The sequence below is a fragment of the Barbus barbus genome, assembly GCF_936440315.1.
Source record: "Barbus barbus genome assembly, chromosome: 7".
Lineage (NCBI taxonomy): Eukaryota > Metazoa > Chordata > Actinopteri > Cypriniformes > Cyprinidae > Barbus > Barbus barbus.
Genome location: NC_136735.1, coordinates 20,846,770 through 20,871,841, shown reverse-complemented (window position 1 = coordinate 20,871,841; position 25,072 = coordinate 20,846,770). Strand labels below are relative to the sequence as shown.

The 25,072-nt window shown below is 37.0% G+C and overlaps 1 protein-coding gene across 3 annotated transcripts in view; it reads left to right on the top strand.

Moving 5' to 3' along the window:
• LOC306872818 (mitogen-activated protein kinase kinase kinase kinase 4-like) overlaps nt 1-25,072 on the top strand; it is an 88,004-nt gene that overhangs the window by 16,390 nt on the left and 46,542 nt on the right. For all 3 annotated transcript variants that reach the window (XM_079421675.1, XM_079421676.1, XM_079421674.1), the window contains exons 3-7: nt 9,950-10,006; nt 19,154-19,279; nt 19,730-19,840; nt 20,040-20,130; nt 20,467-20,597. In XM_079421675.1, coding sequence (XP_079277801.1) covers nt 9,950-10,006; nt 19,154-19,279; nt 19,730-19,840; nt 20,040-20,130; nt 20,467-20,597 — 516 coding nt within the window. The remainder of the gene's footprint in view (nt 1-9,949; nt 10,007-19,153; nt 19,280-19,729; nt 19,841-20,039; nt 20,131-20,466; nt 20,598-25,072) is intronic.

Sequence of the window (25,072 nt, the reverse complement as noted above, 5' to 3'; positions counted from 1 at the left end):
TTTTTGAAACTCGCGGGCGCCGCTGCGCCCCCTAATGGCTGGGCGGAGTATCGATACTAAGGGCTAGAATATCGATACTGTATCTTTTTTTATTATATCGGTATGTATCTAAGAATCGATATTTTGAGCACACCCCTAGTGTAGACACGGTGTAAGCCACCTTTTGTTCTGCAGACGTTTTCATCTTTTGTTTTTTTATCGCCATCTCTATCTTTCTGTCATCGCTCGACTAATGTCTGTCCTGTGCACTGATGAGTGCTCTCTCCTCTGCATCATGAGTAGACACGCCCCATACTGCTGATTGGCTACAAGTTTGTTTTGGTATGCGGCCCTGACTCGTTGTCTAAAGCATTTTTGAAAAAATGCATACTCCATCTTTAAAGGGTTAGTTGACCCAATTATGAAAATTAGCCTGTCTTTTACTCACACTCGAGGCATCCTGGGTGTATATGACTTTCTTCTTTCGGATGAATCCAGTCGGAGTTATATAAAAAATTGTCCTGGCTATTCCAAGCGTTATCATTGTGGTGGATGTTTCTGTTGAACAGTCCAAAAGACGTCAAATAAAGCATGCGCATCCATAATAAAACATGCCTCACATGGCTCCAGGTCATGAATGAAGGCCTCCTGTAGCGAATCCATGCATTTTTGTAAGAAAAATATCCATATTTCAAACGTAATAAACACTTCTCTCTCACTTCATCTAACTGTTATAAGCGGAAGCCGTTACATATATCAGAGGCGCACGCTACACATATGTCCTACATCATGTGCTGGAAGGGTTTTTTAAAATTTTTTAATTGTTTTTTTTTTATATACGAGGCCTTTTTCACTGTTATAGCGCCACCTATGGTTCAATCTCCATGAAACTTTGCATGCTTGTTAAGAGTAATCTGATACATGTTTGTTTAGGTTTTATAAGCTTTTGGGTATATTTGACCACGCACCTTTTCTAAATTACATCCTTAGAGGTAACCAAAGAACAAAATTCAAAATTTTTTGATAATTATTGATCTAGAGAGTCCAGAGAATATTACTGCAGAGGTTTGATCGAGATTGAACGAAAAACCTAGGACTAGTTTGCAAAAGTGGGTTTTTAACATATTGGTGAATAATTAATGAATGATTTGATTGACAACAGTGGTTCTTGAGGCAAAGTTGTGCATTATGAGATCTATCAAATTATATGCTTATTGTGTGGATGGTTGAAATACCACGTGAATACAGAGCCAAAAAACCTTGTTAGCGTCAGCTAGTGGCCGATTTCTTTCAAAATTCTTATAGACCTTTAGGGCCATGGGTTGAACATGCCCACCGAGTGTCGTTCCGATCGACCTCAATTAACCTAGTCTAATAGGTGCTCAAACTTAATTGGCCGATGGCGGCCATGTTTTTTGAGATACGCCAATGTCCTCATAGATACTTATGGCACATTGGACCAAGACACTGCATACCAATTTTCAGATCATTTTAACTAACTCTTGCGTAGTTATAGCCGTTATGTTTTTTCCATCTTATAGCACCACTAAGTGGCAGAGCTGCACAATTTCTTTTATTTGACCAAAGATTGAGCTCTTACACGTGTACCGAGTTTGGTGAAGACATCTCATTTTGTTGACTAGTTATAGCCTTTTTCATAAAATTGGTCCTCCGCTTTCGAACGTTTTGGCGCCCTATTGTGACAGTGAGTCGAAATTTCAACTTTTTTTGATAATTATTGATATTCACGGTCCAGAGAATTTTTCTGCACTGGTTTGGTTCAGATTGGCTGAAAAACCTTGGACTAGTTCGCAAAGTAGGTTTTGAGCTCAATTTTGCTGAAAAACCGTACCTCGCAGCGCAAATCTGATTTTTTTTTTTTGGCTTTTGGCCACCTTGACCCAAGGATTCCAAAAATGTTTTTTTTTTTTTTTTTTGAGTCTACGACAAGCGGTCTAGGAGCTATGAGCGATTTCACATTTTTCACATCGCCCTCCCATAGGCCGATTGAGGTGAGCCTTTGCGCCTGAGTACTGCGTGCTTGAACCCCTAACAATAACGTTACCACTTTAATATGTCTTGAAATATCCGTGCGTGCAAAGTAGGGATGCACCGAATGTTCGGCAACCGAAAAGAAAATACATTAATACATTTATTATAACATTCACCAATAGTGTTCAAATTGGGATCTCTAATATATTCAAATTTTTTAAAAGAAGTCTCTTCTGCTCAGCAAGGCTGCATTTATTTGTACAGTAAAAAATACATGACTGATTCAAGAAGGGGGTCTCAAAAATGGCCAAAAAATATTACTTTACTAACTTATTCATTTTAGGTTAAATTGTGCTTTGTTGGTATAATGTCTGATAAAATGTTCAGTGTTAAGTAAATATTTTTAAATTGTTGTTTTGTAATTGATTTTTTTATTTATTTGAAAAGCGGGACAAAACAGTAAAAAGCACATTTTGGCTATGTAATTTATGCAATGGTGAAAAAAATGGCAAAATAGGCCTACATGGGGGGGGATGCGCAGAACCATGTTCGGTATTTGACCTTCAGCCTTTGGCTCAGTGTTTCATTTTCTTAGGCTTCGGACAAGAATTTTCATTTCGGTGCATCCCTGGTGCAAAGGTTCTGCGCGATCTTCAATATTCTCGGGATCTGAATTGATATGGCAATACTGACGAACTTGCTGCTTTGGCAAGGGGCGGGGCAGTATTGAAACGCCGTCTAAGCTGTTCGCCAGTCACAACGCACTGGGACAGCTAACCAATCACAACACATTTAATTTTTCGGAAGGCGGGCTTTCATCAAAACTAATCGAGCTGTTTGTGTCAGGCTGCGGAGAGAGGTATTGTAATAATGTAAATTAATGGAAAAATAATTGATTTTTCAAACCACCAAGCATGAGAGCATGTTCTAGTACACCCCCAAAACAAAATCAAGACTTTGTGAAAGACCATAATAGGACCCCTTTAACAATAACACAGAATAGTATACGCACAATATCAGATTTGGATCGGTCTCTTCTGACCGATACCCGATCCGTCAGAAAATGCCATTATCGGAGCCGATACCGATCCTGAGTATCGGATTTTTTATCATTTATCATTTTTTTAATATCATACCATGAGTATCATTTTTGGGTGAACTAACCCTTTAAATGTGAATTTTTAAGATGTTAAAGCTTTTATTTTGGGTAAGTTTCACTACTTCAAGCAAAATTAAGAGATTGTTTGAGATGAGAGGCATGTCATTCGTACAAAGAAGGAGCCATCAGAAACCTGTCATATCTATCCAGGGAAAAAGCGACTAAAGGCTGGAATACACTACACGACTTTTAATATTTGAACAGATTTTTAAAACGCCAGGCATCCGCATCATATACTTATTGACTTTGTAAATAGTCACAAAGGAAAACTGGGCATCATACACAAAACGGCCGAGGATCACACAACACCAGACTTTAAATTCCTTCCGATCGCAATAAACTCACATAGAACCAATATGTGTTTTAAAATATGCTGAAAATATCAAACATGTTTGATCTCCTCCAACTGGATGGAATCAAAGTCCGAAGCTAAAACATTTGGAGTCTGTGACCATCATACACTACGTGATTTTCTATTATGCTAGCTCAAATCTACAGACTGGTTCTGACCTTTGGCAACTAGTGTCAACAAAAAAAATTGTGTAGTGTATTCCAGTCTTAGAATATAAATAAGTTGCCATCCATTTAATAAGAGGCTTCATAATGAGGATAGTTTCTCTGTTCATAGCCATGAATAAAATATTTTATTGGTTTGTTTTGTTGTTAGATTTTTGAATGTGTTACTTAGCTGAACGTGGACTACAGTAGTCTTGATGTTGCAATATGTTTGACTGACACTTTTGAATGACAGTATGAATATACTATAACTGATCAAATTGAGTGCTTTGTTGCTTGATTTTAGTGTTCTGTTTTTTTGTGATTGACTTTGTACCTTCAGGTAAAACGATTTTCAGTTATTCTTTAGAAAGGTTGCTTAAAATAAACAAGAATTTTTAATAAAACATGATGTGAGCTTATTGGGAACAGGGGTGTGCTAAAATGGAACAAAAATGTGCCCATTAAGCACAGACATACTTTTTGCATTTAATGACATACATCTCAACTGAAATGCTTTTGTCATTTAAAATAAAATTAAATAATATTGTGTGAGGGATTAATATTTTATTTTAACATAACTTTTTGTACTGAAATTGATATCTTGTGCACTAAAATTCTGTTTTAATTCTTAATTCAGTAATTCTGTATGTTGTCTGAGGGTTGGCATGCTCTGAGGTCCTCTGAGTGGTTGGCATAATCTCTTTTCAGGTGTTTGCTTATCTCAGATCATTTAAGGGTTGGATGCAGACTGAAGCTTCTGTAAATCCCGTGGCAGAAACAGAGAAACAAATAGAGACATAATTAGCATAGCTGCTGTTCCATCCAAGCTAAAATAATTTGTTCGACCCAAGCTAAAGAATAACAATGTGCGTATGATCAGATATAACTTCAGTACAAGATTATAAGATGCATTATGTGAATGCTTGGCTAAAGAGATGTGTCTTTAATCTAGATTTAAACAGATAGAGTGTGTCTGAACCCCGGACGTTATCAGGAAGGCTATTCCAGAGTTTGGGAGCCAAATGTGAAAAAGCTCTACCTCCTTTAGTGGACTTTGCTATCCAAGGTACTACCAAAAGTCCAGAGTTTTGTGACCTTAGGGAGCGGGTTGGATTGTAGCGTGGTAGAAGACTAGTTAGCATAGGAGCTAAACCATTTAGGGTCTTATAGGCAAGTAATAATATTTTGTAATTGATACGGAACTTAATAGGTAGCCAGTGCAGAGACTTTAAAATTGGGGTAATATGTTAATATTTTCTTGACCTGGTAAGGACTCTAGCCGCTGCGTTTTGGACTATCTGTAGCTTGTTTATTGAAGATCCAGGACAACCAGCTAGCAGTGCATTTACATTAGTCCAGTCTAGAGGTTATGAAAGCATGAATCGGAAACAGGTCACATGTTTCGTAGCATTGCAATATCTCTTATTCATATCCATTTGACTTATTCATATCCATTTGTAATTATTTTCATAGTTTTTGCTCATAGTGTACATACATTTACTGCACAACCCATCTGTATAGTATGTTCATATCACCCATCTGTATATCACACTGATAGTATTTAAAAACTTGTAAATTATGTCCATAGTACTACTGCCTTATCTGTATATTTCTGTACATATGTAACATATTGTAGGCACTGTATATCCTGTACCTCTGCTTATTGCACTTCTGGTTAGATGCTAACTGCATTTCGCTGCCCTGTACCTTACATGTGCAATGACAATAAAGTTGAATCTAATCTAATCTAATCTCTAAAATGGAAGAATGTTGTTTTTGTAACATTGGAAATATGATTTTCAAAAGAAAAGTTGCTGTCTAATATAACTCCCAGATTTTTGACTGTAGAGGAAGTGACCGTACATCTGACTAGTTGCAAAAAAGAGACTAAAAATTAATCTACATAGATTTTGGTGATCTTAATAGGTACATTTACCCTATGTGTTACTTAGCTGACCGTTGACTACAGTAGTCTAGATGTTGTAATATGTTTGACTGACACTTTTGAATGACAGTATGAATATACTATAACTGATCAAATTGAATGCCTTGTTGCTTGATTTTAGTGGGGGGTTTTTTTTTTTTTTTTCTGTATTATATTTTAATATTTCCTTAATATTTTTCAATTATTCTTCAAATAGGTTGCTTAAACAAGAATTTTTAATAAAACATGATGTGAGCTTATTGGAAACAGGGGTGTGCTTAAAGGGTACAAAAATGTGCCCATTAAGCACAGCCAGACGTTTTTGCATTTAATGATGTACATCTTAATTGAAATCCTTTTGTCATTTAAAATAGGAATGCACGATATTGGATTTTTGCCGATATCCTGATATTTTTCAACTCATTGTGGCCGATATCGATATATTTATTTTAGTTTGGAAGCAACACTCCTCTCCTATGCTGAAATAAGAAGTAAAATATTTTTAAAATATAGCTTTGAAAATAACTATAAATAAACTATATCAATCACTGCATTTTTTCCCCCAGAAAGATGCAACATTTAACCCTAACGTTTTGTTTAAAGATTCAACATTTGTAGATGGTCTAAAGCAAAAGAGTTGTAAAAATTCTGAAAATCTTTTAGAGCTTATGATTTGTTTAAAAAATAAAACCTATTACACAATGAATAAATCAGTATAAAATCATTTGATTTACAAGTGTCATGTTTGTAATTTTTGTTTTTCCATGTAAGCTTCTAACTTTTAAATAAAAAAATTATTTGACATCAATTACTGCTTTATTTAATCAGAAACAGTCTAAATGTTATTTGTGTAGTGCAGGCTATTTTACTTTTAATTTAATTATAAGTAGGCCAACAGCGCCCCCTAAAGAGTAAAACTCCTTACCGAATGGGCTTTAGGACCCGGGGGAGGCTGTCACTGCTGCCGCTGCATGTGGGATCACTGTTTACTCTTATCACAAAATGAACGTGTCATTCTGTATGCGCTTTCACAGATTAAATGCAGAGATACGAAAGAGTGAATTTAATCATCGTTCAGACAAAACTTTGCTTCAAGAATGAGCCACACTGTTGACGTGATCTAATCACTTGCACACCCTGAGCACGTGTGTTTTATATAATTTTTCATATCGGACCGATGTGGATATTTACATTTAAAGCCACTATCATCCGATTCCGATATCAGTCCAATAATATTGTGCTCCTTAATTTAAAATAAAATATTAAATATTAAGTGAAAGATTCATTTTATTTTAACAACTTCTTTTACTGAAACGATAACTTGTGCACTAAGAATGTCTCAATGTAGATTTTGGTGAGATTAATAGGTATGTTAATAGGTACTGTCAAATCAAATTAGGTGGGGTTTACTGTTCACAGAGGTAAAGCACGAATTTCATTGCAAATGAAACTGAAAGAAGTAAGGTCAGATGGATGCAGTTAAACATTTCATATTTAACGACTCTTTCACGATAGAAATGACAGACAGTAACATCCAGTGATACAAACTACTGCCCTGGTTGTTAAATATGGCTGATTTGAATTGAAAATATGGTATCATTACGTGATTTTTATTTTCTTAGAATGTCGTGTGTGATTTAAAAAAAAAAAAAAGACAAAAAATGACCTTCATTAAAGATTTGTGCATAGTCTCTTTGGGTGCTTAAACAGAAGGCTGAATCCTATTGAGGCTGTGTCCTCCCTAGTGAAAAATAAATATACTAAAATGTATTTGAAATACAATTACTTCATGCTAAGTATACTACAAATATTTTTTTTATTAATGTACTTAATAAAATGTCCTGCAATTGTACATTTAGTGTACTAAACAGGTATACTTAGTCTGCTAAATCGGAACAACCAATTTTATTCTTAATGCACTTTAATTGTGCAGAAGTAGTGCTGAAGTACAATTAAAGATATACTTAGTATATTTTATTGTGCTAAAGTGGAACTATTGTAAGTATACTTCAGGTACACTTTAAATATTTAGCAATTAAAATCTGATAATATTCAAAGATCGTACAATCCTAATCAAAAGTGACATTAAAACACATTTTAGACTTAATATTAAGAAAAGTGCATTGTGCACACGTAATATGCCAAGTAAAGTTTAATTTAGTGCTGTCAAATGATTAATTGCGATTAATCGCATCCAAAATAAAAGTTGCTGTTTACGTATTGTGTGTGTACTGTGTATTTATTATGTATAAATGCACACACATGAATGTATATATTTAAGAAAAATGTTGTTTTTATATTAAATATATTTATATATAAGTGATATGAATATATACATGAAAATATTTTCAAAATATATACTGTATGTGTGTATTTAAATATACATAATAAATATACATGGTACAAAAACGTTTATTTTGGATGCGCTTAATCGTTTGACCAGTACTAGTTTAATTATAATTTTTATATCAGTAAGTCTTGAGTTATCTGTCAGTAAATATGTTAATAGATTTGAACTATACTTATTTTAAATATATTACTTTCTTACTAGGGCTGTCTAGTCCCGGTACAAGAAATCATAATAAATATTAATAAAGTAAGATGCCCTGTTGAAATATGATGTATGAAGTAATGTATGGGTTATTTAAATTGCAATGGTAAAATATGAATTAAAATTATTGTGACAGATGTGAAGGGAGAGGAGAATTTATATATGCATGAGGCTTTTTAGTAAGAAACACTTCCTCATAGGATACACCTGTGAATCCTCCTTTTAGCTCTTCTGGAAGCTTCCTCAGTCCTCGTTCCTCACAGTGCAAAATTGACAGAAATTAGATGTCCTCAAAGTCCCTTTCAAGGAAAGTCTGTTCACTCGGCTGCCATATTTGCAATGCCTCCAGGCAGCTCAAACAAGACTCAGTCCTATCTAAATGAACAGGGGAATCCTGAAATCTCAAAAACTGCTTGCTGAACTAGCAATTAAATTACATATTTCAAATCAGCAACAAAATCTGAAATGAACTGCCCCGTGAATGTTGTTTCTTATGCTCAAATAGCGTTTAAAAAGCTTCTTTTTCAGGCTAGACCAGCCAATGCGCAGTCATAAATGCACATGTGCATTAGCTGGTCTGGCCTAAGGTTTCTATGGGAACTGGAGCTTCTAATGGCCGCTGCACTGACGCAATGACTTTACCAATCAGTGATTGGCTCTTTCATTTAGACTATTCCGCCATATTGCGCATTGCAGTTTCTCCCATTCATAAGTATAGGAGTGAACCATCTTTTGTATATCTATAGTCTTTGATGTCCTTCAGGAAGCACCCTTAAAAAGCTTGAAGGTTTTGACACAGTTTTAAGTTTAAGTAGTTTTGAAAGCTCAATGTATTAAGTGTTGTCTGATAGGGTTGTGACGGTGAGGAAATTTTCCCACCGGTTAATCGACGTGTGACAATACCGGTATTACCGTGGTGGTGGTGGGGTCGTTTGAGTTTTCCCTCTTTTCCTCGAATTTGCGGCAATTCGGCATCAAACAGTTGTCTGTTTTTAGTTTGTTTGAGTTTTCCCACTTTCCTTTGCTTGTAAAAGCACCGTGCGCATTTTACTTTCACTTGGGGGGGAAAATCACACAGTTTAGCAAATACTGTGGAACCAAATAAATGAGAAACGAATGTTAAAAAATAAAACTTCCAATATCACTTTAGATAAATGGCAGGTCAACAGGCTTTTCAAAATCCAAAATAATTTTTTAAACAGGCGCTTTTACATTTCGTTTTGAAATTCTTCTGCCATCATCTTGTCTGTCTCACCTCACTCTTCTGTCAGTCACCTCGGCTCACTCTCCTCACGTGTTCAATGAAATCTGATCTGTGATGCGCGAATGTCGTTCGCTCGATGTGTTGCATTGAGCAGCCGTGTTCAGTTTTAATTGTAGTGTCTGTTCTCTAATTGAACTAAATGATTTTTATTACTATTAAAAAAAAATCTAAATTACGGTGAGGGACGGTGCCGCGGTGGGCAAGTGAAGTAACCAGTGTTGCGGCTTAACACCGCCAACACGTCTATCGCAGCAAGCCTATTGTCTGAGACATTTCTGTGTACTTGCTAGGGTTTTCTGTGTGGCTGCAACAATGTTGCTAGGTAATCAACTGTTGTCCATACAGTAAAAGTCACTGGGTTTCAAAATAAGTTTGAATTCCCATTGCATTTCATTGAATGGATTTAAAAAATAACACAAAAAACAACCAGTGATTTAAGAATGTCTCTATAAAAGATGAGAAAGATATATCAATCTTGGGTGGAACTGTCAACTGTCACGCATTCCTATTGTACTACTTGACCAGGTAAGATTATTTTCCCTTATGTGAGGCTGCTGACTAATCCTTTGTTTTCATTTACAGGGTCGACATGTCAAAACAGGACAGCTGGCAGCAATCAAAGTCATGGATGTCACAGAGGTAAAAAACAAAAACAAACAAAAAAACAATATTTTAAAATGTTATAATATTATCCTATATTACTGATCTTTTGCAACTATAAAAGTGGTTGGTATCAGAGTCTGGGCATAGGAAACTGGTCTAGATTAACCCAAGGCCAGGCTCTACTGCAGTGGTTTTCAATCCTGGTCCTGGGGACCCACCGCTCTGTACCTTTTGTGTGTCTCCCTTATTTAACACACCTGATTCAGATCAACAGATGGGACCTATGTTTTTTTTATAACATTTTTTTATGCTCTTTAAACACATTGTTTTGTTACATTCTTGGAACATTTAAGCTAAATATTAATTGATATTAATTCTAAAGAAATGTCTTTTATAACCTTTTGTTAATTGTATACCTTGTAGGGCTGGGCGAAATATCGCATGCGATTGTCATGCGCATCTCGTCAGTAAAGTAAATCTCCATCACCTGCTTTCAAATGGAGTGGCATTAAGTACACAGGGCCGTAGTTCACTGACAAACTACACAATATCGCGTTCATTATCGAAGGCGATTCATCTGCGATAATGAACATGATATTGCGTAGCTTGTCAGTGATCTACGGCTCTGTGTATTAAATTTAAAAAGCAGGTGATGGAGATTTACCATTTAAAAGCAGGTGATGGAGATTTACCGCTAATCACAGAACCGGCTTTACGGATGAGATGTGCATGATCATCACGTTCGATATATCGCCCAGCCCTAATAAGAGATCACCATGAAAATAGCCTTGATGCTGGCATGGCGTTAAAAAATGAATAAATAAATATTAATTCTAAATGTTTACTAGATGTCTTCACTACCTGTCTAGCAATGTGTTTGTGCTGAAATAATAATAATAATAAAATTGCGTGTCATCATATTTGTTGAGTTGGCTTGTGCATTTTATGTTTTGTGCTTCAGAAATGTGACATACAGTAGCATAGTGAGCATTAATGCTTCCTTGTTTTTGCGGTGCATTGTTGGATTTTTCAGAGAGAGAACATTCCAGTGCACTGGAAGGATTTTGCAATTGAGACAGCTCCTAAAATGACTCCCTGATTAGTGAGATGAATGAGGTTTAACCCTTGATTAGCTGATTCAGGTGTGTTTAATTAGGGTTGGAACTGAAGTCTGCAGGACGGTGGCCCTTGCGGGGGGCTGTGCGATATGACAATATATCGGATGGACGAAATAAAAAGTCTATCGTTTCATATTATGCTCTATAGTTTATTTCGTGGTGTCGCAAAATACATTGTTTACGGTAATACTTTTTCACCATTTGGATGACTGCGATCTTTAAGGGGAGAATGACTAGCCAGGACAAAACAAGGAGCTCGTTCCTAAATGAGGGACTACATCTGTACCATGGACATGCATTTTTAAGCACTGCAGTTTTAAAACAACCGATTTTAAGCCGTTGAAACACAAACAATAGAGCTATATGTGTGCGGCGTGTGAGAGGTGCACATTTTTTTTGCCACTTTATTGGCTTTGAACGATTACATAAACACACTTCAGAATCCCTGTCTTTGCAAGTATCCTCATAAACACAGTGATTTAGGTCTTAAGAGAGAGCAAACAGCTGAAAAAGAAAATGCATATGTAACAGTATATTGGATCCTGACTTCGGTCTAAAACTCTATCCTCCAATTTGATACTGTTAAGTGCTTTGACACAATCTGTATTGTTAAAAGCGCTATATAAATAAGTCAAGTCACCTTTATTTATATAGCACTTTTAACAATACAGATTGTGTCAAAGCACTTAACAGTATCAAATTGGAGGATAGAGTGTCAGTAATGTATAATGATGATTAAACAATCAATTTTCAGTTAAAGGCATTTCATTGTTAAATTCAGAGATGTCATTGTCTAGCTCAGTTTAGTTTAAATAGGATCTGTGAAATCAAATTGACGATATTTGCTAGAAATTAAGTGTCCCCAACTGAGCAAGCCAGAGGCGACAAGGAACCAAAACTCCCTCTGTGACCGAATGGAGAAAAAACCTTGAGAATGGAGAAATGGAGAAAGAAACCAGGCTCAGTTGGGGGGCCAGTTCTCCTCTGGCCAGATGAAACCCGCAGTTCAATTCCAACCCCAGCCATGTCAGATTGTGCAAACGGCTTATCTGATTCCCGTGGTCTTGTCCCAATGGGGCATTTTAATTTATAATTTAATGTATTTGTTATATTTGTGTTTTATTCATTTATTTGAAGTTTTTTATTTATGATTTATTCATTTGCTATAATTGTAATGTATGGTTTAAAGCATTTATTGTTTGTCTATTTTTATAATATATTTGTTTGTTTATTATAATTTTAATATATAATTTAATTCATTTTAATATAATTCTGTTGTATATGTATGTATGTGCGTACATGTGTATGTGTGTGTGTATATATATATATATATATATATATATATATATATATATACACACACACACACACACACACACACACACACATATATATATATATATATATATATATATATATATATATATATATATATATATATATACACTTATTATTTTTATTATACTATTTATTATTTTACAAGTATTTATTATTATTTCATATTTCAGGGCTTTAAAAGTAATTAACAAGATTTTAAAATCTATACGATGTTTGATAGGGAGCCAGTGCAGTGGTGACAGAACCGGGCTAATATGGTCATACCTCCTGGTTCTAGTAATCACCGGACCACGAAGAAATATAGAGCTGAGTATCATCACCATAACAGTGAAAGCTAACACCATGTCTCCTGATAATATCTCCCAAGGGTAACATGTAAAGCGTGAAAAGTAACGGCCGTAGTACTGAGCCTTGAGGTACTCCATACTGCACTTGTGATCGATATGATACCTCTTCATTCACTGCTATGAACTGATGGCGGTCAGATAAGTACAATTTGAACCATGCTAAGGCACTTCCACTAATGCCAACAAAGTGTTCTAGTCTATTCAAAAGAATGTTGTGGTCGATAGTGTCGAACGCAGCGCTAAGATCCAGTAGAACTAATGAAGAGATACAACCACGATCAGATGATAGAAGCAGGTCATTTGTAACTCTAATGAGAGCAGTCGCAGTACCAGTGTTAATTTTGTCGACGACAACGAAAAATGTCAACGAACCTTTTTTCTGTGACTAAGACGAGACGTTGACGAGCTAAAACTAATATCTGATGATAAAAACTGACGAAATTTATGCCACATCTTCGTTAACAAGACGAGACGGGACTAAAATGTTATTTGAGGACTACCGGACATTCAAAATACATCCTATAGGCTAAATTAACTGTCTTGTCTTTCAAAATGTGCGTCTCTGTCATTGGATAAGGTCTGTTTGCATGGCAGCCACGGTGGACGGATAGGCTACCAAAATGCGAACTAGCGATCTGAAGCAATGGCCTCAGCACCCGAAGGGTTAGGGAGTGGGTGACCAGACGTCCCATTTTTCCCGGGAGTCACAATTCATTGTCGATTAACTTAAAGTTAGTGAAGGTGAGATAGGCAGAAACGCGCTGATAGAAGTGCTCTCTCTCGCGCTCTCCACTTCTTCAGTTCTCATACAGCGCGCGATCAGTTCTCAGCGCTCAAATACACACACAGCTGTCCAAATGTCTCTCATGTAGAGTATCTCACGGAAATACAGTCCGTTATGGTTTAAGTGAGCTTAAACAGGTGGGTGAAAACTGAAAGAAGAATTAATGAGAGAAGAATTAATGACTATTTTTGTTTGAATACTACATATAAAATAGCTACCAAAATAAATGTTGCTAACTGCAGTTTGACTAAAAGTAATGACTAAAAGTTGACAAAAATGCAATGACTTTTCGTCGACTAAAACTATGAAAGACTTAAATGACTAAAATGTGACTAAGACTATTAAGCTTTTTCGTCTCAAGATAAAGATTAAGACTAAATCAAAAATGCCTGCCAAAATTAACACTGCTCAGTACTATGATACGGTCTAAAGATACCAGTTGGTATCTTTGACAGAAAAGGGAGATTTTAGATCGGTCTGTAATTAACTAGATCTTTGGGGACAAGTTGTGTTTTTTTAACGAGAGGCTTAATAACAGCCAATTTGAAAGTTTTGTGGACACATCCTAATGATAATGATGAATTAATAATAGCCAAAAGAGGATTTTTGACTTTTGGAAGTAGCTCTTTTAGTAGTTTAGATGGAAAAGGGTCTAACATACATGTTGTTGGTTTAGATGATTTAACAAGTTTATACAATTCTTCCCCTCCTATAGTAGAGAATGAGTGGAATTGTTCCTCAGGGGATCTATAGTGCACTATCTGATGCGATACTGTAGCTGACTGCTGCATGGTTACAGTTTTATCTCTGATCGTATCGATCTTGGAAGTAAAGTAGTTCATAAAGTCATTACTACTGTGCTGCTGGGTAATGTCAACACCTGTTGATGCTTTATTTTTCGTTAGTTTAGTGACTGTATTGAATAAATACCGGGGGTTATGTTTGTTTTCTTCTAAAAGAGATGAAAAGTAATCAGATCTAGCAGTCTTTAATGCTTTTCTGTAGGATAGGGTACTTTCCCGCCAAGCTATACAAAATACCTCTAGTTTTGTTTTCCTCCATCTGCGCTCCATTTTCCGGGCTGCTCTCTTTAAGGTGCGAGTGTGCTCATTATACCACGAAGTCAGACTGTTTTCTTTGATCTTCCTTAAGCGTAAAGGAGCAAGTGTATCTAAAGTGCTAGAAAAGAGAGAGTCCATAGTCCATTGAGAGAAATCAGGAAGATTACTTACAAAGCAGTCTTTTGTGGTAGAAGTGATGGTTCTACCATACTTGTAAAAAAAGGAGTAGAATTTACAGTTTTAGCTATATGGAGTTTACACAAGACTAGATAATGATCTGAGATATCGTCACTTTGCTTTCAACACCACTAACATCAATTCAATGTGACAGTATTAAATAAAGTATTTAAATAAAATAAAGGTGACTTGACTATCAAAGATAAAAAAATAATCCTTTTTAAAAAAATAAATAGCTATATTGTGATATATATCGTTATCGTGATATAAAATTAGTCATATCGTGATATAAGATTTTGGTCATATCGCCCACCCCTAGTGGCCCTCCAGGAACAGGTTTGGAGACCCCTGCCAAAAATGAAATGGAAGACCTCTTCAGGCCTGCTCCTGGAGTACTACCTACCTGTACACTTCCAACCCTATTCCAAGTTAACACACCTGTCTGCCAGGGTTGCAGTGCACTTTAAAGGGGTCATCGGATGCAACATGCGCTTTTACAAGTTGTTTAAATTAAAATGTGTTGGCAGTGACTTTACCACCCACTTTTTTTTTTTTTTTTTTTTTTTTTTCCTTAAATCATTTCCCCTTTCTCATATCAAGCCATTCTCAAATGCCTGTCTGTGTGATGTCACACAGACCTAGGCCCCTCCCACGATTGTTGATTGGCACTAGCATTTTACCTTAGACCCGCCCCGAGTGAGCTGTCATCAGTCTGCCATTGTTTCTCCGCCAAAGCAGGAGTAGACAAGAATGGCTCCGAAAGCGATTGAGGTGTTCTGTTGTTGGATGTAATAGTGAACATAGCAGTCGTTATTTACTCCTGACATCTGAGTCGCTGAAGACGGTGGATTACCTTTGTTTTTGAAGAGAATGTGCCCCCGATCTACCTAAATGTCTGTTCGTGCGAATCATTCGTGATCCAGCCTCACCTACAGAAGAAATGAGTATAAGGTTCTTTTATGAATCTTTACAAATTGCCTATCCTAATAATGAAGTGAAGTGACATACTGCCAAGTATGGTGACCCATACTCGGAATTCGTGCTCTGCATTTAACCCATCCAACGTGCACACACACAGCAGTGAACACACACACACCGTGAACACACACCCGGAGCAGTGGGTAGCCATTTATGCTGCGGCGCCCGGGGAGCAGTTGGGGGTTCGGTGCCTTGCTCAAGGGCACCTCAGTCGTGGTATTGAGGGTGAAGACAGCGCTGGACATTCACTCCCTCCACCTACAATCCCTGCCAGCCTGAGACTCGAACCCGCAACCTTTGGATTACGAGGCCGACTCTCTAACCATTAGGCCACGACTAATGTGCTAGTTAGTAAGTTCCGCAGCTAAAGTAAACCGTATCATGAGAACGGCCCATCACCCCACGGAAGAGAGGGGCGGGTTAGCAGAGCTCGTTAGCATTTAAAGGAACATGGACTAAAACGGCTTGCTGAAAACAGAGCTGATTTTGACAGGGTAAAAAGGGTTGTTTTACAGTAGCAATGAGAAATTTTAACCAAAGTATATTATAGATTTTTCATTAAGACCCAAAAGAATCATATCAGCTTGTGAAAAATGGGCATCCTATGACCCCTTTAATGTTTTTGTCTCCAACAACATGAATGTGAGTAAATGTTAGTTTTCTTTATTTTGGGTGAACTATTCCTTTAAATCAAAGATGGCACCATTCCGGGGGGGGGCTCCTTGTCTGACATCTCTCCAGTGCATTTTGCTTCATACACAGTTTTCATACACATTTTGCATGTGCAATAAATATAATTAAATTTAGAGTGTAGAATTGGTTTGCTGCATTTAGACATGGCTAACAGAAATGACCCATATTTCATATGGGTCTTTGACAGAAGTGCATGTAAAACTGTGGTGGAGCACAATGACACCCATCAGTAATCAAATACAAGGGGGGAAAATTATTTGATCCCCTGCTGATTTTGTACGTTTGCCCACTAACAAAGAAATGATCAGTCTATAATTTAAATGTTAGGTTTATTTGAATAGTGAGAGACAGAATAACAATGACACAAATCCAGAGAAATGCATTTCAAAAAAAGTTATAAATTGATTTGCATTTTAATGAGTGAAATAATTATTTGATCCCCTATCAATCAGCAAGATTTCTGGCTTCCAGTTGTCTTTTGTACAGGTAAGGAGCTGACATTAGGAGCACTCTCTTAAAGGGAGTGCTCCTAATCTCAGCTTGTTACCTGTATAAAAGACACCTGTCAGAAGCAGTCAATCAATCAGATTCCAAACTCTCCAACATGGCCAAGACCAAAGAGCTGTCCAAGGATGTCAGGGATAAGATTGTAGACCTACACAAGGCTGGAATGGGCTACAAGACCATCGCCAAGCAGCTTGGTGAGAAGGTGACAGCAGTTATTCGCAAAAGGAAGAAACACAAAATAACTGTCATCTCCTTCGGTCTGGTGCTCCATGCAAGATCATCACACCTTGTGGAGTTTCAATGATCATGAGAACGGTGAGGAATCAGCCCAGAACTACACGGGAGGATCTTGTCAATGATCTCAAGGCAGAAATCGAGCTCTTTGGCATCAACTTAACTTGCTGTGTTTGGAGGAGGAGGAATGCTGCCTATGACCCCAAGAACACCATCCCCACCATCAAACATGGAGGTGGAAACATTATGCTTTGGGGGTGTTTTTCTGCTAAGGGGACAGGACAACTGCACCGCATCAAAGGGACTATGGACGGGGCCATGTACCGGGCCATGTCGTGTATGGGTATTCCAGCACGACGGTGACCCAAAACACACGTCCAAGGCAACAATGGAGTGGCTCAAGAAGAAGCGCATTAACACTAGAACCGCCACAGGGTAAATTTTACATAACAGATTTTCATCAAAACATTCTAGTCTCCCAGTCATTGACTTTTACTAAAATTATGTAATTTACAATCCAATGTTGTTAAAAATTTAGATAAAACCAGATCAATAAACGGAGCATGTATACATATAAGCGCCGTGCCGGTCAAATTTACCGTCTATATAATGCATGTATTTTCGCACTCATTTCCTTGTCGCTTATGTTTTAACATTGTACATTTCTAGGCAATGCTTTTTACTCACTGATTTAGCGGTTATCAGTTTCATAAAGTCAAAATGACTAAAAGAAGGCGATTTATGGAAGGTAGGTATTAGAAACACTAAATGCCATGAGTGATGCAGAGTCTGATGGTTTAGTCGGCTTAGCATCTGACAGTGATCCAGACATCATATTTAGATGTTTTAGCCTAACATTACTCATAATTAGTCAAACTTTGGTTTTATTTAATTTTTGTCTTGCCATATCGTTTATTGTTTGCTACTGTGCTGCTATTTATTCTAGTCTGGCCGTTTCCTGAAGAAAAAATAAATAAATCTGATCTATGATGTAATGAATAAAACCCCTTTTTTTTTTTATTACCCGAAGTTTATTGGTGTTGTTCTCTTATTCAAATTATAAATGATATAACTAAACAAATTACTAATTGGGCCTAGGTGAAGCTGTGCGCTTGAATTTGTCATAGCATCATCCTATATAGTGTGGTGAATTATTATTGCTCATTATTGTCTATTGGCTATTTTAGTAATTTAAATAACATGGGTTATCCTAATAGATTGATTAATGACATTGTATTATAATATTACACCACCCAAATATTTACTACCTTCTAATTTTCGTTGTCAGTGCAGGCTTTTTTTTTTTTTTTTTTTAGCTTACTGACCATAATGGATTAGTGTAGGCTGCATTAAAAAGTCTTGAACATAAAACATCAGGGTAAAAATATAGTTGACAACTAGACATAATAATTTCATGACTCTAGACACTTCTTTGTGAAGACAGTAGCATAATACAGTAAAATAATGTTCTTTAGCCATATAAAAACAGTTGCTATGTGTGGGTAAAATTTATCCGCTGGCGCTTTTAGGTATACAGCGACCTCTGGCGGTTCTAGTGTTAAGGTCCTGGAGTGGCCTAGCCAGTCTCCAGACCTTAATCCCATAGAAAATCTGTGGAGGGAGCTGAAGGTTCGAGTTGCCAAACGTCAGCCTCGAATAACTTAATGACTTTTGAGAGGATCTGCAAAGAGGAGTGGGACAAAATCCCTCCTGAGATGTGTGCAAACCTGGTGGCCAACTACAAGAATCATCTGACCTCTGTGATTGCCAACAAGGGTTTTGCCACCAAGTACTAAATCATGTTTTGCGAAGGGGTCAATATTTATATATATATATATTTGTACATGAAGCAAAAAAGAAAAGAAAAAAAGGGTTTGCAGATCTCTTTGGTGTTTTGTGGTTCATCAAATTTTGTATGTGTTTTTCTGTTGATGTGTTTGGTTTAGGATGAGGAGGATGAGATTAAACTTGAGATTAACATGCTGAAGAAATACTCCCACCACAGAAACATTGCCACATACTATGGTGCTTTTATCAAGAAGAGTCCTCCTGGACATGATGATCAGCTGTGGGTAGGTATCTGAACATCTATCGTTTTTCACAGCGCATTTCACTGATGTACTGTAGAATTCTAAATTCAAAAATGTTTGTCAAGACAAAAAAGCCTGACCAGAAACTTTGAAGCAGTTTTAAATGCTTGAAGATGGAAGGGTTTAAGGCCTTGCAGTATTTCAAACCGATAGCTATGTGGTTGCTAGGAGTTTGCTAAAATTTATAGAGTGTTATTGAGAGACTTATTTGCCAGTTTGAATCAAAAGAGCCCACACCCATGATTCTCCAATGTTCTTATGTTCAGAGATGGCTGGCTCATTTTCCTATAAGGATGCTAAATTTCTATAGAAGCAGAAGCAACATATGAGATAAAACTTAATAAGAAATTTAAATGCAGCATTAGTATTTTAACTTTTTAAAGGCCTTTTTTTATGTTGTTTTTTCCCCCTTTGATTTTTCTGTCTGTGCAGTTGGTCATGGAGTTTTGTGGTGCTGGCTCTATAACAGACCTTGTTAAAAACACCAAAGGCAACAGTTTGAAAGAAGACTGGATTGCATACATCTCCAGAGAGATTCTGAGAGTGAGTGACAGCAGCTCTTTATTACACACTTTCTCAGGACTTTCCATTTTCATAGAAACATCACCAGTCTTTTGAATCTATTTCACCTTTCTCCTCACTGAATTCTTTTACTCATTGTTTGTCCTCAAGGGTGGAAATTTGTGTAATTTACATAACTTTTACATCTAAATTTTAATGTAGAGTTACTTTTTCTTCTCAGGGTCTGGCCCATTTGCATGCCCACCATGTCATCCATCGTGACATCAAGGGTCAGAATGTGCTATTAACAGAGAATGCCGAGGTGAAACTGGGTAAGTCACATTGTCTTTTATTTGCTTTTAATAAATTAAATACTTTTAAACTTTATTGCATTACTGCTACTTTACATCAAAAACTGCCTTACTTTTAGAAATTGTTTGTCAAAAAAAATCTGAATTTTATTTCGGAAATGAATGACCACTTCACCTCAGATGAGCGACATCAACCAATTTGGGTGTAATTAGAGCTTTCAACGGTTTGCAAGCACAGCTACAAATGTCAGTCTTTAGTTTTCGTGTATGAAATTGAAAAATTGCTAATTGCTGTAATCTTGATACTTGCCATTTCATTCCTGTTTTAATCACGTCACTGTGTCCTTTTTTTTGCAGTTGACTTTGGTGTGAGCGCTCAGTTGGACCGGACAGTTGGCAGGAGAAACACTTTCATTGGCACGCCTTATTGGATGGCGCCAGAGGTCATTGCCTGTGATGAGAACCCAGAAGCGACATATGACTACAGAGTAAGAGCCTGTCTTGAACATCTTAAGGCCGTTTCACACTGAGCGCGATGTGAAAAAGCGAATTGCCGATGAACGTTGCTTTCACACAGAGCACGAAACGATTGTTCGTCTTCTGCTAATTCACGCCTGCACGCTAGGTGGCACCGACCAACAATGCATTTTTCGTCAGATATGTATCTCATATATGGATTTAACATAGTCTACTGCATTAAATTAATATAGCTAAATAAAGTTTGGTTCTACGCCAGAAACACAAACTATCTATAATGCTTTACATGAAAACATCTTGAAATATAAATAGAAGTACAATTAGCATCAAGCCACATTTGAAAATGTATGTGATTATTAATGTTTTTGCTTAAACCCACCTTAAACCATCATCGAGTGCTTGTAATAACTTCCGATTGTGATCTATAGTTGATTTTGATTCTATAATAGGCAGACACTCTTTGTATGTTTAATAACGCCACACTGCTTATAGTCATAAACATCCTTTATTGTTATAAAAATATCATGAGCTGCATACAAAACGCATACATAAAATATATTGTCATAATCGTCTATTTGCTTTCAATGTTTTTGCGTTCAGTGTGAAAAGCCCTTTGTTCTGTTGTAATCTAGTCCTTTTCAGACCTTACTGTTGAAATCTTTCTCTGCCCCATACATCTGTGTCCCCGACACTGTAGACACTATATCAGGGGTGGCGAACTCCGGTCCTGGAGGGCCGCAGCCCTTCATAGTTCAGCTCCAACCCTAATAAAAACTCACCTGCCTGTAGCTTTCTAGTGACCCTTCAGACCTTGATTAGCTTGTTCAGGTGTGTTTGATTAGAGTTGAAGCAAAACTCTTTTTGAAAAACTCAGAGGAAAACTCTAGAGGGCTGCGGCTCTACAGGACCGACGTTCGCCGCCCCCCCCCCCCCCCCCCCCCCCCCCCCCACCCCCTGCACTTTATTAAACAGTAACGCTATTTTCCTTACAGAGTTACAGGGAATAAGGGTGGTTTAACACACCTGGGGCCATATTTACAAAAGATCTTAAGGCTAAAATTGGCTCCTAACTTGCTGATTTAGGAGAAACTAATGAAAAAATTATGGCCGTGTTATTCCGAATTTTAGGAATCCTAAATTAAGTATTTCACAAAGCATTTTAATGCTGAAATCAGCTCCTAAATCTGTTAGGGGTAGTCAGAGGGCTAAGTCAGAAAAACCAAATCACAAGCAATCCTAAACGTGTGGCTGTTGCTGGTAATTAGCCTTCATGTACAAGTTGGGTAAGAAGTTACAACTGTTGAGTTGCTTCTAGTTTGGTTTTCCTTTGCATTTGCAAAACATCTTCCTATCAGCCATGATTGTTCTAGTCTCTTAATTAAAAGGCTGCTTATACGCATAGCCGCTAGTTGTTTAATTAGTGACACTTAGGCCTAATCCCATTTCTACCCCTTACCCCTACACTTATTTTCACATTCACTTGAAGGGGTAGGGGTGTCTTGATTCTCTTTTGGTTGGAGGGGTAGGGGAATTGGCCAGATATCCCTTTAAAAGAAGATTTTTCAGGACCACACTTTAAACGAAGGGATATGAGAATGTTCAGCATAAACGGGCAGCCATGTTGCTGCTGTAGCCAGAGCGAACAAAAAGACCCATACATGTAAGCATATTTGGCATTAATAAAGATTTTAATTAAAAGTAGTCTTTTTTGTTACATTCAATCATGTGTTCATATTTACGGTCATGTTGTTTAAAGAAATATTTGCAAAAAAATCGTTAAAGTTTGCTAACGTCATATCATTACTGACTACACAATAGTGCCACTTACTGCTAATTAATCAATATTTTGTGTTCATGTGTTTTTGTGCTGGCACCTTGGCTGGTTTAGGCCTGTCATGGATAAATAATGATGAGAATAAAAACGCCAGTAGGTGGCAGCAAGTCCCTGTTTTACAGTGCAAGTGAAAATGACCTTTCATGCAGTGTGTAACACAGCTGAATGAATGAAATGAAAAGTGAATGAAAACATCCTGCAAAGTTTTAAATCTACAAGTGCACCGTGTATAAAGTTATTGTCTCTCAAAAGAAAGAGTCGACTCTGAATCATTGAACGCTGTACACAAAGCAGGGCTCACAAAAGTTCAAAATCCCTGGTAGCCCTTCGGGCAGGTACTCTTCAGATTTTGGTTGCCCGAAAATTAATTTAACTAGCCCAAATAAAAAATAACTTTTTTTAAAATAGAAAATCAGATAGATGTCTAAATGTCAATCAAAAACTTATTCAATACACAAATATCAACAAATATCAAGGAAGGAATTTTATTGAATTATTTACAGGGTATCTGCAGAATTTTTTTAAATCAATTTAAAGCAATTTATGACCCCTTTTTAAGAGGTACGCAAGTAAAAGCAACACCATATGAGTGGGGTTGGACAGTGTCTATATATGGTATCATATTAAGCCATAAAATGACATGATTTACAGTTCAGATACAGGTTTCCACAAAAACAAAAATCTTAATGACATTTCTGCCTTTCAAATCATTTTTATGAAAAGGGATAAGTTAAACATAAATTATATCAATTTAAAACTTATAAATAATTACGGTCTTAGTTGTTTAGATTTTTAATAGGCATTAACTTAGTATTAGTATTAACTTTCACATTTTTGGAAATGCAAATTCATTTTCTGCCATGAGGTGGCGCTTTAGGAGCTGCTGGAATATAGCAGATTCCCCTGCAAGGGCAGTACACAAAGCAGCACCGTGCTCATAAACGCTGCTTCATCAGGCATTTTATAGGCAAGATGAAATGAAAATGCCAATGATGTATTTCTGAAGACAGTCGGTTCCCTTGCATAAAAACATGCGCGCTGCCTTTTGACTTTTTACCCTTTTGCGATTGTTGTCTTCAGTCCCCAACTGTAAAACATCTTGAAATTATAATTAAGATTTTTATTATACCATTTAACGTATTTACAAGTTTTTACAACCTTAAATTTGATACAGCTAAATTGAGGAGCTTTTAAGGACCCTGCGGGAGCCCTGTATTTTAAGATAGCCCGTCGGGCAGAGCGGTGATGCATTTTTTCCCCGATGTTCCAGGGCTATTGTGTTTTCCAATCGGGCTAGGAAAATGTGTCACCGCTCTGCCTGAACTTGCATGCATGTCAACCTGTTGTTGGGGACTCCCAAAACCAAAATATGAACCTTTCGTTACCCATAATAGTGGCACTTCAATCTTTTTTTTTTTTTTTTTTTTTTTATACAGTCTATGGTTTTAATAAATTATTTGAATCATTCAAATCAAATGATTCGTTCAAAACAGCTGATTCAATTAGAAACAAAACAAGTGATTGGACCGTTGAATCACTGGCTCGATTAATTCATTCAAAAACAGATTCATTCAAGGAACGAAACACAAATTATTAGCATATTTATGCTCGCGCACGTGCTGATATTCAGAAAAGTACATTGTTCATGCAATGAATAAGGGAAAGGAAAGGGAAGTGGTGTGTGGCCAAGTATGGTGACCCATACTTGAAATTTGTGCTCTGCATTTAACCATCCAAGTGCACATACACCCAGAGCAGTGGGCAGCCAATGGTGCCCGGGGAGCAGTTGGGGGTTCGGTGCCTTGCTCAAGGGTCTCACCTCAGTTGTGGTATTGAGGGTGGAGAGAGTGCTGGTTATTCACTCCCCCCACCTACAATCCCTGCCAGACCTGAGACTCGAACCCGCAACCTTTGGATTACGAGTCCGACTCTCTAACCATTAGGCCACATTAAACATTGTGGCTAAGAGGTTGCATGGGGAAAATGCCCCATCAGATATTTGTCCATATCAAAATCTTGATTATTACTAGCAGTGTTTTACTAGTACTAGTAGTTACACTTTTAAAGGTTGTCTTGGATAGTTAGCAGATATTAGAGGGTTTTTTTAACATTGTAAAACAAGAAGTGTATGTGGGCAGCCTGCCAGTGTAAGAATGTGTTTGGCCAATGATCCACTGGATCGCAACATAGAACTAGACTTAAACTTCGGGGTGTTGTTATGAATAACAGTGTTTACATTAATGGGATTCGTTGTAACGATGTGCAATTTTTCTGATCGTATGAAAAAACTACTACTATCCTGTTATACGTCATCTAGCTCCTACAATACACACACCTATACTGGTGTTCTGTGTGCATTAGAGCCTTACAGTTCTATATTAATGTGCTGCTTACTGATACACACATACATATATTGGAGATCGTGCAGCTCACATATCCAGAAGCAAAGAAACTTGTCAACACTGCCCCACGACTTTTATTAATAACAAATTAAATACTGAATCGCTACATTATATTTTCCAGCAACATGAGGATAGAATCGCTGTTTTTGAAGTATACTCACTCAGTGTAAAGAGAGACGCATACTTTCATCTCTCTCTCTCTCTCTCTCTCTCTCTGTCTCACTCTCGAATTCGCAGTATTTGAGATAAA